At 44.3% G+C, this 14659-nt stretch overlaps 1 protein-coding gene across 1 annotated transcript in view; it reads right to left on the reverse strand.

The window, feature by feature from the left end:
• Positions 1 to 820: 820 nt before the first annotated feature.
• Positions 821 to 14659, reverse strand: part of psmf1 (proteasome inhibitor subunit 1) — a 56631-nt gene continuing 42792 nt past the window's right edge. The window contains exons 5-7 of the mRNA XM_078236899.1: positions 14521 to 14574; positions 5161 to 5319; positions 821 to 1828 (exon numbers count right to left, since the gene is read on the reverse strand). Coding sequence (XP_078093025.1) covers positions 1777 to 1828; positions 5161 to 5319; positions 14521 to 14574 — 265 coding nt within the window. The 3' untranslated portion in view covers positions 821 to 1776. The remainder of the gene's footprint in view (positions 1829 to 5160; positions 5320 to 14520; positions 14575 to 14659) is intronic.

Here is a 14659-nt window from a genome sequence, read left to right on the forward strand (position 1 = left end):
GATCACAACTTGATGCATTAAAAAAAAACCTCAACTCCGACCATCCACTCTCCCATTCCCTGCATCTCTTTTGTAAATTATTTTAAACTTCTGGTCTTCTGATTATAGCCCTTCTTGCAAGTAGAAACCTTATTTCTCCATCGAAACAACACAATTTTAAACAAGTCATAGAAGAAACATAGAAACCTTACAGTACAGAAAGAGGCCATTCGGCCCATCGAGTCTGCACCGACCACAATCCCACCTATCCCCATATCCCTACATATTTACCCACTAATCCCTCTAACCTACACATCTCAGGACACTAAGGGCAATTTTTAGCATGGCCAATCAACCTAACCTGCACATCTTTGGACTGTGGGAGGAAACCGGAGCACCCGGAGGAAACCCACGCAGACACGAGGAGAATGTGCAAACTCCACACAGACAGTGACCCAAGCCGGGAATCGAACCCAGGTCCCTGGAGCTGTGAAGCAGCAGTGCTAACCACTGTGCTACCGTGCCGCCCATGGTCTATCAATCTTCTCCAAGTACTTAGGTGAACAACTCCAGCTTGTGAGTCTTTCCACATGTTTGCATTGTCTGAGCAGATATTTGGACCAGCTAATTGTTAAATATGGGGTACACATAGGGAAAAGGTAGAGATGGCACCAAAGGCAAAAAGATCAGGGCAGACAACACTTACAAGCACCCTGACGTATACACAGTGCCATTCTTGACATCAATCATTTTATTCCTCGTCCCCAAAATGTGTTTCTCCCTCAACAAAAAAAAAGTTTGGGGCACTTGTAAATCAAGTCACAAACACAATGCGGTTAAATATTTTATCTAATTTTTAATTGAAAATAATTGTTGGAGTTAAAAGTGAGATCAATATTCGGCGTTCTGCCTCTGGAGCCAAGCTTGTTAGTTGAATGGATAGGAATCCAAGTACAGAGAAAGAGCTGTGATAGTGGGGAAAAGGAAATCAGACTGAGCTCAATGATTCTTACAATACATCAGGATAAACAACAGTCAGGCCAGTTAAAATAAAAAGGCCTGTTAGTTGTCAACAATAGAGAGTCAGGCTCAGTATGGTGAAGCGTACATACATTAGTTTTAAGAAAATAAATATTTGCTATTTTTCTCCCAGGGCAATACCTGAAGGGTGAGGATTGGCAGGGTTACATGGAAATAGCAGGAGTGAGACTAAATAACTTTCTCAAAGAGCTGACTCAGATACAGTGGGCCAGATAGCTTCTTTCTGTTCCGAAGATTGGATAAATTCACCAGCAATTCCCTACAGAACCCTTGAACGGTGCAAGGAAACTGGTGTACGATGACAGAATGCAATCAAACTATTTCTTTCATTTACACATCAGTTTATTAACAGGATCACTTAACTCAAACCCTCTCATGCATTTAACTTCATCTGCCTATCTCAATCACATCACATGGTGACAACTCCGTGACAATGTGCAGCATGGTCATACATCCTCACTGGAAGCATGTGTCAGATACATGACAATAAAGCACTTGGCTGCTCTTAAGACTTTCACTTGTTCAGTTCATCAACTACGCCCCACTGCTAAAGGCAGGCCATTTCAGCAGAAACGGATCTTCAAATTGGAACCCTTTACAGCAAGCGGCTAATTTACACAGTTCATAAAATATTCATTTCACCAAAAGAAGCGAAGGCCACAAGGTTCCTCAAGTTGTGATCTACATCCGAGTTTGTTTTTTAAATAACCAAACCCCGTTTGAAAACAAGAGGGAGGCGAAGGGAAGAAAAAGAAATCACATGAACAAGTCGTCATACCCAGGAGGAGGGAGATGGTCTGGATCAGGACTGAAAAATAAGAGAAACACTTTGTAACCATTCAGAAATCCAAACATTACGCACAGACACCCAGCCCACCCACCACCACCGGCCGGGGTATTGAATTTAAAAATTGGCAAGTCATGTTGCAGTTTTATCGAACCTTAGTTAGGCTGCACTTGGAATATAGTGTTCAATTCTGGTCGCCACACTATCAGAAGAATGTGGAGGCTTTGGAGAGGGTACAGAATAGATTTACCAGGATGTTGCCTGGTATGGAGGGCATTAGCTATGAGGAGAGGTTGGAGAAACTTGGTTTGTTCTCACTGGAACGACGGAAGTTGAGGGGCGACCTGATAGAAGTCTTCAAGATTATGAGGGCATGGACAGAGTGGATAGTCTGAAGCTTTTTCCCAGGAAGGGTCAATTACTCAGGGGCACAGGTTTAAGGTGCAAGGGGCAAGGTTTAAAGGAGATGTACGAGGCAAGTTTTTTTACACAGAGGGTGGGTGCCTGGAACTCGCTGCTGAGTGAGGTAGTGGAAGCGGATACGATAGTGACTTATAAGGGGCGTCCTGACAAATACATGAATAGGATGGGAATAGAGGGATACGGTCCCCGGAAGGGTAAGGGGGGTTTTAGTTCAGTCGGGCAGCATGGTCAGTGCAGGCTTGGAGGGCCAAGAGGCCTGTTCCTGTGCTGTAATTTTCTTTGTTCTTTGTTCAAATCACACAATTATCGTTTAAAGTTGCTATCCCTCCAGGATTGTCCTGCAATCTTCAAGATTAATCCGGGCACTGCTGAGAACAGTACCTGGAAAGGATATTAATGGGCTTTCATTTCTGACGAAGGCTTTCATTTATTAAAGTATTGGATGGGAGGAAAAAGCAATTTGAATTGAGAAAGCAATTGGACATGTGATGAATCCATCAGGAATACTGACCCATTAGATTGATAATATAGTAATGCAACTTGGGAAGTTTATTTCCAGAAGGAAAACTAATCCAAGTGAAGCTGAACAGAAACCGATAGGTTGCTCCAGGACAAACACCACAGCAGCTAAAAGGGCAAAGCTTTCATTTTTAATGCAGTAACTGACACCCACATTGGAGTGGACAACACGACAGAGAGAAACAGTTCCCAATGGCAGAAGGACACGGATTTAAGGTGACTGGCAAAAGAGCCAAAGGCAACATGAGGAAAGTCTTTGTTACAGGGTTTCCTCCGGGTGCTCTGGTTTCCTCCCACAGTCCGAAAGACGTGCTAGTTAGATGCATTGGCACATGTGCTAAATTACCCCTCACTGTACCTGAACAGGCGCCAGAGTGTGGTGACTTGGGGGTTTTCACAATAACTTCACTACAATGTAAATGTAAGCCAATCAACCCAACCCGCACATCTTTGGACTGTGGGAGGAAACCGGAGCACCCGGAGGAATCCCACGCAGACACGGGGAGAATGTGCAAACTCCACACAGACAGTGACCCAAGCCGGGAATCGAACCCGGGTCCTTGGAGCTGTGAGGCAGCAGTGCTAACCACTGTGCTACCGTGCCACCTGTGGCTTCAATTCTGGCTTTTATAAGGGAATTGGATAATTATCTGGAGTGAAAGAAAAAGACAAGGCTACAGCTAGCAGAGACATGAAAAGATGAATGGCCTTTTCTGTGCTGTAATCATTAAATGATTCTATGATATGCTAAGTCCCAAACCAAATCTATTTTGCGTTTCTTGCAACCCCTGGAACCCACATAATTTCAACCACCTTCACTTTTGTGCTAGATCCCCATTTTGGCTTATTCTTCTGGCTTTATTATGCTATTCTCTACTCTTAGTTTTTCATTGCCGACTGTCACACTCTCCCTTTACTTTAGACTATCTGCACTCCTTCAGTTTTTGCCGCCCTTTCTGTTCTCTTGTTCTTGAATCTCCTCCACTTCATATTCTGTCTCTCTTTTTATGTTTCCTCTATTTTATCTTCTATTCCCCCTTTCTCTCCACCATTTCCCTCTCTCCTTCACTTGTGCCCCTCCTTCATTTCCCCTTTCTCCCTCGGTCTCTCACCCCACCTCTCTCTTGCTTCCATCACCTCGCCTGCTTCTCCCTCTCTCTCACACCTCCATTTCGCTCTTTCTCCTCCATTTTGCTCTCTTTCCTCCACTTGCTGTATCTCTCCTCCATTTCTCTCTCTCTCTCCCCCATTTCTCTCTCTCTCTCCCCCATTTCTCTCTCTCTCTCCCCCATTTCTCTCTCTCTCTCTCTCCCCCATTTCTCTCTCTCTCTCTCTCCCCCATTTCTCTCTCTCTCCCCCCATTTCTCTCTCTCTCCCCCATTTCTCTCTCTCTCTCCATTTCTCTCTCTCTCTCTCCCCCATTTCTCTCTCTCTCTCTCCCCCATTTCTCTCTCTCTCCCCCCATTTCTCTCTCTCTCCCCCATTTCTCTCTCTCTCTCTCCCCCCCATCTCTCTCTCTCTCCCCCATTTCTCTCTCTCTCTCTCCCCCATTTCTCTCTCTCTCTCTCCCCCATTTCTCTCTCTCTCTCTCCCCCATTTCTCGCTCTCTCCCCCATTTCTCTCTCTCCTCCATTTCTCTCTCTCTCTCCCCCATTTCTCTCTCTCTCTCCTCCATTTCGCTCTCTCTCTCCCCCACATTTCTCTCTCTCTCTCCTCCATTCCTCTATCTATCTCTCTTCCACTTCACACGTGAATGTATTCCTGGACAACAGAAACACTCGACAGTGTAATTATAGACTGTAATCTTCCAGTCAGGTGGAATCTGGGAAAAAGGCATACATGGTAAAACTACTGGGATCAATCTGGTGTCACACATCAAGAATTTTATTCCGGAGTGAAGTATGTTGGTTTAGAAATGATTGTAGCTACAGTGTATGGCACAGATTCAGTGATTGTAGCTACAGTGTATGGCACAGATTCAATGATTGTAGCTGCAGTGTATGGCACAGATTCAATGATTGTAGCTACAGTGTATGGCACAGATTCAATGATTGTAGCTACAGTGTATGGCACAGATTCAATGATTGTAGCTACAGTGTATGGCACAGATTCAATGATTGTAGCTACAGTGTATGGCACAGATTCAATGATTGTAGCTACAGTGTATGGCACAGATTCAATGATTGTAGCTACAGTGTATGGCACAGATTCAATGATTGTAGCTACAGTGTATGGCACAGATTCAATGATTGTAGCTACAGTGTATGGCACAGATTCAATGATTGTAGCTACAGTGTATGGCACAGATTCAATGATTGTAGCTACAGTGTATGGCACAGATTCAATCAACTACTTTGCGTTTGTAAAGCTTCCCGTAAATTTGTATCAACAAGAAAAGGGTTCACACATACCCAGAACGACCTCGTCCAATTGGTCCGAATGGGTCAAACCTGGCTCCAGGTGGGACTGACCCTGGGGGAAGCTGCCCTGGGATTCCTGCCGAAGGGTCAAAGTCAGGATGCGGCACTCCTGACCTTAAAGGATCTACAATCATTCCACCTCTTCGATCACTGGTAAAATCCAAAAACAAAACACTTTGAATTCACTGCATCAAAACCAAGAACTCAAACCTGACTCCACCAGGAAATCAGCATAACAAGCAAGGTCCCGGGTCTCCCAGTCCGGGGGTGGCGGCTGATCCATTCACTGAATGGCTAGATTTCAACTCTAATCTCAGAGAAACATTCACAGTTTTTCAGTCCAGCCCCTTCAATTGTACCTCTCAGAATGAATGTGAACACACACAATATTAAGACTTGACAATCCCAGTGCACCACTGAGAGTGTGCTCCCTGTCAGAGGTCCGCTTTTTGGGTGAAATGTTAAACCAAATTGCCGTTTACCCCCTAAGGTGGATGTGATGTGGAGATGCCGGCATTGGACTGGGGTGGGCACAGTAAGAAGTCTCACAACACCAGGTTAAAGTTCAACAGGTTTATTTGGTATCATGAGCACGAAAGCTCGTGCTATCAAATAAACCTGTTGGACTTTGACCTGTTGTTGTGAGAATTCTTAAGGTGGACGTAACAGATCCCCAGGTGCTATTTTTTTTTAGAAGAGAGCGGAGTTGGGGTATTCTTGCCAAAGATTATTTTGCAATGAACACCTAAAACCAGATAATTGATCATTTATCTCCCTGTCATTGGTGGCAGCTTGCTGCACGTAAAATAGCATCTGCTTTTCAACATTGTGACAGTGACTACATTTCAAAAAGTACCTCAGTAGATGTAACGTGCTTTGCGACATCCGGGGATTGCGAAAGACTGATTTTGACAGATTTTGATCGAAAAGAGAGTCAAGGGTTATGGGGGAGGGCAGGAAATTTGGGTTAAGGCCACAATCAGATATCCATGATCATACTGAATGATGTGGAGATGCCGGCGTTGGACTGGGGTGAACACAGTAAGAAGTCTCACAACACCAGGTTAAAGTCCAAATACTGAATGGCACAGCCAGCTTGATGGGCCAAATGGTGGCACAGTGGTTAGCACGGCTGCCTCACAGCGCCAGGGACCCAGGTTGGGTCACTCGCTGTATGGGGTTTGCACATTCTCTCTGTGTGTGCGTGGGTTTCCTCCGGGTGCTCCGGTTTCCTCCCATAGTCCAAAGATGTGCGGGTTAGGTGGATTGGCCGTGCTAAATTGACCCTGGTTCTAGGGAGATTAGCAGGGTAAATGTGTGGGGTTATGGGAATAGGGCCTGCGTGGGATTGTGGTCGGTACAGACTCGATGGGCTAAATGGCCTCTTTCTGCACTGCAGGGGTTCTATGATTCTACGATAATGGTCTACTCCTGCTCCTTTTTATGATTCTACAAAAAATGCATGACTTTGTTTTCTTTGGTACAGGCTATGGTGGTTTAGCTGCTCTTGCTGCAGGAAGGCTGGGAACTGGTCTATCCAGAAAATGGATGATTTCTGGACTATCATCCGTCTTAATACAGCAGGGGCACATGACAGAAAACCCATGAATTTCCAGGTTTGTCAGAGTGGCAGGCTGGGACAGGGACTGGCAGAAACGAGAGATATTGAACCCAAGACTCAAAATCTACTGGATGTCATCAGCAGTTGAAAGAAACCAAACATTTAACTTAGCACTGTTTGGCACAGTGGTTAGCACTGCTGCTTCACAGCTCCAGGGACCTGGGTTCGATTCCGGCTCGGGTTACTGTCTGTGTGGAGTTTGCACATTCTCCCCGTGTCTGCATGGGTTTCCTCCGGGTGCTTCAGTTTCCTCCCACAGTCCAAAGATGTGCAGGTTAGGTGCATTGGCCATGCTAAATTGCCCCTTAGTGTCCCAGGATGCATAGCTTAGAAGGGTTAGTGGGGTAAATACGTGAGGTTACGGGAATGGGGCCTAGGTGGGATTGTTGTCGGTGCAGACTCGATGGGCCGAATGGCCTCTTTCTGCACTGTAGGGTTTCTATGATTCTGTAAATGTAACTTCAATTAAGTGCAGAGAACCGTCTGAAACAGAGCTGGAGGGGTCTTATAATTGGGAATTTTAACAACACGGACAGACTCAATCAAGCTGCTTTAATTACAAAACAGATTAAAGCTTCCTCAGGCAGCTATTAATTCATCTGCTTATTAACCAATCAATTGGTGCTATAACTGTAAAAGTGAGGATGACTGTACATCAAGTATTGTTCAGGAACTGAAACCCAGGCAAAAAACAGAGGGAAAAATTATCTACCCCGGAGGACTGTGGATCCTCACTCACTGAATATATCCAAGGCTGAGATTGAGAGATTTTTGGACACCAAAAAAAGTGAGGGATAGGAGGATAGGGAAGGAAAATTGAGCTGAGGTCAATCATCAGCCACACTTCAACCGAATGACAGAGCAGACCTGAGCAGCCAGAGAGGTTATTCCTGCTCTTATCTCAACAGAGCAGCACTATGCAGATCTTCCTGTGATTGCCTATTCACAGTAAGAAGTCTCACAACACCAGGTTAAAGTCCAACAGGTTTATTGAGTAGCACAAGCTTTCGGAGCACTGCCCCTTCATCATGTGATGCTGATGAAGGGGCAGTGCTCCGAAAGCTTGTGCTACCAAATAAACATAGAATCATAGAATCCCTACAGTGCAGAAGGAGGCCATTTGGCCCATCGAGTCTGCACCGACCACAATCCCACCCAGGCCCTACCCCCAAATATTTTACCCGCTAATCCCTCTAACCTACACATCCCAGGACTCTAAGGGGCAATTTTTAACCTGGCCAATCAACCTAACCCGCACATCTGTTGGACTTTAACCTGGTGTTGTGAGACTTCTTACTGTGCCCACCCCAGCCCAACGCTGGCATCTCCACATCATTGCCTATTCACACAAGTGGAACAGGTTACAGGATTCTCTACTCAACGTGCACACAGATGCTTGAATCTATCATCAAGGAAGAAATAGCGAGACATCTGGATATAAATTGTCCCATTGGAAAGACGCAGCATGGGTTCATGTAGGGCAGGTCATGTTTGAATAATTTGGTGGAATTCTTTGAGAACATTACATGCACAGTGGACAATGGGGAACCTGTGGATGTGGTGTATCTGGATTTCCAGAAGGCATTTGAAAAGCTGCTGCACCAAGACTGCTACATAAGATAAAGGTGCACGGTGTTACGGGTAATGCATTAGCATGGATAGAGGATTGGTTAACTAACAGAAAGCAAAGAGTGGGGGGTAAATGGGTGTTTTTTTGGTTGGCAATCAGTGACTGGTGGTGTGCCTCAGGGATCAGTGTTGGAACCGCAATTGTTCACGATTTACATAGATGATTTGGAGTTGGGGACCAAGTGTAGTGTGTCAAAATTTGCAGATGACACTAAGATGAGTGCAGAGCAAAGTGTGCACAGGTGCAGCAGGTAATTAAGAAGGCAAATGGAATTTTGTCCTTCATTGCTGGAGGGATGGAGTTTAAAAACAGTGAGGTTATGTTGCAGCTGGATAAGGTGCTGGTGAGGCCACACCTGGAGTACTGTGTTTACAGTTTTGGTCTCCTTACTTCAGAAAGGATATACTGGCACTGGATGGGATGCAGAAGAGATTCACGAGGTTGATTCCGGAGTTGAGAGGGTTAGCTTATGAGGAGAGACTGAGTAGACTGGAGCTATACTATTGGAATTCAGAAGAATGAGGGGAGATCTTACAGAAACATATAAGATTATGAAGGAAATAGAGAAGATAGAAGCAGGGAAGTTGTTTCCACTGGTAGGTGAAACTAGAACTAGGGGGCATGATCTCAAAATAAGGGGAAGCAGATTTAGGACTGAGTTGAGGAGGAACGTCTTCACATAAAGGGTTGTGAATCTGTGGAATTCCCTGCCCAGTGAAGCAGTTGAGGCTACCTCATTGAATGTTTTTAAGGCAAGGATAGATAGATTTTTGAACAGTAAAGGAATTAAGGGTTATGGTGAGCGGGCGGGTAAGTGGAGCTGAAAAGATCAGCCATGATCTTATTGAATGGCGGAGCAGGCTCGAAGGGGCAGGTAGCCTACTCCTGCTCCTAGTTCTTATGTTCTTAACTTGAAATTGTTTCAGTCTATCATTTCCCTCAATCCATTTTAGTTTCCACTCAACAATCCCAATCAGCTGCCTTTTTGCCAATGGACATAATGATGCGGTTTGGGGCAGTGATGTCAAACCGCTACAGCATCCTGCTAATACGATCACTGGTTGTGCCAGTTAGTGTCCATCTCATGGAGCTCCCCAGCGGAGAGTAAAGCTCAAAAATCAGTCAATCCGGGGATTTGCAACCATATCGACAAAGACAGATCGGAGAAAATACTGACCATTAACATGACAGTGTCAGCAGTGTCTCATTGGTAGCATTCTCACCATTGTATAGAGCACATCATCTAGACTCACCCTTCAGTAAAGCAATGAGAGGGAGCAGCACAATCACGGGTGCACCCAAAAAGGTCACACAAACAGCAATGAGATAACAAGATAATTTGTTTTTCGTGATATTATTTGAGGAACAAATATTGACCAGTACACCAGGGAGAGGAATAAAGTTAGAGCAGGAGCCTAGGTAATGGTCCATGGGGAAAAGAGCAGGTTCAGTAGCAAATGCCACAACTAATAGTGTATGGGCGCGGCCTTTGGTGATTTCGTAATAACACCTGAATGCAGTAATAGATAGATTGGATAGTCAGACGTTTTTTCCCCAGGGTGGAAGAGTCAATTACTAGGGGGCGCAGGTTTAAGGTGCGAGGGGCAAGGTTTAAAGGAGATGTACAAGGCAGATGTTTTACACAGAGGGTGGTGGGTGCCTGGAACTCGCTGCCGGGGGAGGTAATGGAAGTAGATACGATAGTGACTTTTAAGGGACGTTTGAACAAATACATTATAGGATGGGAATAGAGGGATTTAGTCCCCAGAAGGGTAGGGGGTTTTAGTTCAGTCGGGCAGCATGGTCGGTGCAGGCTTGGAGGGCCGAAGGGCCTGTTCCTGCGCTGTAATTTTCTTTGTTCTTAATGAACGCGACTGCCCAATGGGGATCAAATAACCAAAAGGCAGTAAAATGGTTGACTAGAGATCTTATCCCTACCCTGTAAAACATGGGCTTGGTTATTTCTGGATTGGAACAAAACAATGCTGTCACCAATTAGGCAGACACTTTTCTTTCCACCTCCACGCTGTCACTAGTTGGATAGACACATCTGTCTCCAATCTCTGCCTCCACATTCTCACTCATTGGACAGATTTATTCTTCTTCTCCCCAAACTATTTTGGGTGGGGAGAGGCTCGTTCTGCAGTCACCTTCTGTTTAAGTGAGCAAAATATTGAAAACCAGAAGCATTTAACTAAAAGTTGTTGTTAGATGACAATCTGGGTTATAGAGTCATAGCGATATACAACACGGAACGATTCTGACCCACTTTCTGCGACTAGTTCACGGTGAATTATTTAGCCTCACTGTGCTTCAGATCAGCAATCCTTGCATGTAAAGTACTTTGAGATGTTTGGGTGTGAAAGGCACCATATAAATGCAAGTATTTCTTCCTAGCAAATGCTCACATGGTATAACCTTGAGATAGAGAAACTGCAGGAAGCAGAAATAATCAACTGCATTGAATTGCAATAAAATGCACAAATTGAGATTTCAAACAGGGAGGGCAGGTCAAATTGTAATACACTCTGACAAAAAAACTGCATATAGTTAATAAAGGACTACAAATGCATTACCATGTCTACTGAAACATAATCACCTACTTATCCAAATTGAGAAAAAAATGCTCTGCAGATCACACTTGAAGAATCCAAACGCGGCTGGTTTGATTAAAAAGGGAAGTGATTTAATGCCCTTGACCTTCATAAATTACAGAGTAATAATGGGGACTCGGGAATACACTTGGACGCGGTGTAATACAATGCAAACTGACTGATAAAGGGCAATCAGATGGAGATCTTCCATCATACAGCACAAACTCAATTAGAAGCCGTTGTTCAACCACAAGCTGGACACTGATATTTAATTGCAGTTTAATCAGGGAACATTTGCATTCAGAAATGAACATTGTAAAACACGGTAGAACATATTTAAAATTTGACACAAGATGGAGAAATGCCAAGGATAGAGGACAGGCTGTGAGCAGTGATTTTAAATTCTGTCAAGTTAATGAGACACAGTTGGAAGGGAAGGTTGTGTCACGTTTTTATCAACACTGGGTAATGCTGATCGTTTAAGCAAGCTGCTCTGTGACCTTTACTGTTTACCTTTACTAAACAAGCCTGTGAACCCATTTAGGTGTAAATCCCTAACACACAATCAAAAGCAGTTACAGATTTTATAAGCTGGAGATTTTAAAAGGAGAAAAATGTCGACCCAGTTGTCTCTTTTAAGGAGAGATGGCGGCGAAGTGGTAATGTCACTGGACAAGAGAGGCCCAGGCTAATGCTCTGAGGAATCCGTATACACAGGATCTGCTCAGATGAGGACGATCGCAACAGACACCTCCAGACGCTGAAAGACGCCGTCATAAGAACAGGATATGGCGCTCGACTCATCGATCGACAGTTCCGACGCGCCACAGCGAAAAACCGCACCGACCTCCTCAGAAGACAAACACGGGACACGGCAGGCAGAGTACCCTTCGTCGTCCAGTACTTCCCCAGAGCGGAGAAGCTACGACATCTTCTCCGGAGCCTTCAACATGTCATTGATGAAGACGAACATCTCGCCAAGGCCATCCTCACACCCCCACTTCTTGCCTTCAAACAACCACGGAACCTCAAACAGACCATTGTCCGCAGCAAACTACCCAGCCTTCAGGAGAACAGTGACCACGACACCACACAACCCTGCCACAGTAACCTCTGCAAGATGTGCCGGATCATCGACACGAATGCCATCATCTCACGTGAGAACACCATCCACCAGGTACACGGTACATACTCTTGCAACTCGGCCAACGTTGTCTACCTGATAAGCTGCAGGAAAGGATGTCCCGAGGCATGGTACATTGGAGGGGACCATGCAGACCCTACGACAACGGATGAATGAATACCGCTCGACAATCACCAGACAGGAGTGTTCCCTTCCAGTCGGGGAACACTTCAGCAGTCACGGGCATTCAGCCTCTGATCTTCGGGTAGGCGTTCTCCAAAGCAGCCTTCACGACACACGACAATGCAGAATCGCTGAGCAGAAACTGATAGCCAAGTTCCGCACACATGAGGACGGCCTCAACTGGGATCTTGGGTTCATGTCACACTACCTGTAACCCCCACAACTTGCCTGGGCTTGCAAAATCTCACTAACTGTCCTGGCTGGAGACAATACACACCTCTTTAACCTGTGCTTAACCCTCTCTCCACTCACATTGTCTGTACCTTTAAGATTTGATTACCTGTAAAGACTGGCATTCCAACCATTATCTTGTAAATTGAGTTTGTGTCTGTATATGCCCTGTTTGTGAACACAAATCCTCACTCACCTGAAGAACGAGCCTGCAACTCTGAAAGCTTGTGCTGCCAAATAAACCTGTTGGACTTTAACCTGGTGTTGTGAGACTTCTTACAATGCTCTGTGGACATGGGTTCAAATCCCACTATGGAATTGAAAGCTAGTCTAAGTAATGGTGACCATGAAACTATCAATAATTGTCATTAAAACTCATCAGATTCACGAACATCTTTTAGAGAAGGAAATCTACACATGACTCCAGATCCACAGTTGATTCTTAAATACCCACCGAAATGCCTAGCATGCCACTTAGTCCAAGGGTAATTAGGGATGGGCAATAAATACTGGCCTTGCCAGTGACACCCACATGCCATGAGGGAAATATAGAAATAAGGGTTGAAATAAATATTCATCACGAGAGACAATTAATGTTAGAAATGTTGTTGCGATGGAAAAGTACCCTTTGAATGCGAAAGGAGAAAAATAATTCTGTACAATACCATTCATTCATTCAGACAGGATTCACAGCACAAATTGATCCCAGAAGCAAATGGTTTGTGTAGTTAATTATTGCCCTTGTCTTTGCTGTTTCAATTTCAAATGGGGATGGGAAGGAAAGTGCTCCAGAGATTAACCTCCATGAAACTCGGAATATATTTAAACTAAATTGGACGCAAAAGCATTTCAGAGATCAAAACAAGACCTTGCTGACTCAAACCCTTGCACAGATAATACCAAATTATAAAAGGCAATGGAAGCTTTGGATTTGCTCGCACAGACTTTCAAATACTTTATCTGATAAGTGCTAAATGCACTGTTTTTCTGTGTAGTGATGGTGATGCAGAGGGACAAGAGGGTACATTTACTCTAGTACTTGGGGTTTAGAGAAAGAGACTATACTCAAACCCAGGATCACAGAAAAATAAATGAAATGCCCTTTAACGGTTTTCATCAATTCACCTCCAAAAACTGGGACTGTTCAACCTAACAATTCAATTTCAACAAGTGCAGGCAGAAGCCACACAAGGATGGTGGGGTAGAAGGCAGTGCACATGGGATCTGTGGGGCAACTATCTTGCACAGAAAGGCAAAGGAACAAGTAAGTGGTGCTATATCAAACATACGCTATTCTTGTGGGTATTGTGGGGCCACAGTCTTACAGTGAGCACTCCTAATAACAACAACTTGCATTCCAATAGCACCCTAAATGCAGTAAAATGTTCTAAGGTGCTTCACAAGAATGTCCTTGGACAAAAGCTGATACTGAGTCACATAACGAGAACATCAGAAATGGTGCCCGAAAGTGGTAGATTTTAAAGAATATCTTAAAGGAGGAGAAAAAAAGGTACAGAGGTTCAATCTTTGGCAGCTCAAGGCAGGAATATCAATGATTAAATTTGCAGATGTACAAGAAGCCAGAATTGGAGGAGTTCATAATTCATAGAGGGTTGTATTCCTAATGGAAGTGGGGCGAAGCATGGATAGTTTTGAAAATTTAATATGTCTGTATAACTATCCGTTACAGCAAGCACCCAAATTACTTGGCTCAGTGGTACGGAGTGATCAACCTGAAATAAACACAAACACAAGTCCAAAACTGAAGTCCGTATTCTTGCTTCAACAAAGATTAACTTTAGTTTTCATCTTGTGCGTTTGTGTTAAGTGACCCTGGCTTGCAATATGTGGTCTTCACCATTGAAAACATCTTCTAAAGACTCCTGGAATTAATATCATGATGTTTGAATAAGATTGAGAGAGACAACACTAAGTCATAAAGGTATTTATCAAATAAATGTTTTCGTACCCAAATGGATCGAGATCATCTCCTCCTGATACAAACGGTGCCATAGGGTCAGACCTGGAGTGGGAGACATGGGGGAACAAAGTGCATTTATTAGTTGAGCAGAATATAAATTATAATACATTAAAAGACTTCAAACATC

This window comes from Mustelus asterias, chromosome 20 (assembly GCF_964213995.1).
Source record: "Mustelus asterias chromosome 20, sMusAst1.hap1.1, whole genome shotgun sequence".
Classification (NCBI taxonomy): Eukaryota; Metazoa; Chordata; class Chondrichthyes; order Carcharhiniformes; family Triakidae; genus Mustelus; species Mustelus asterias.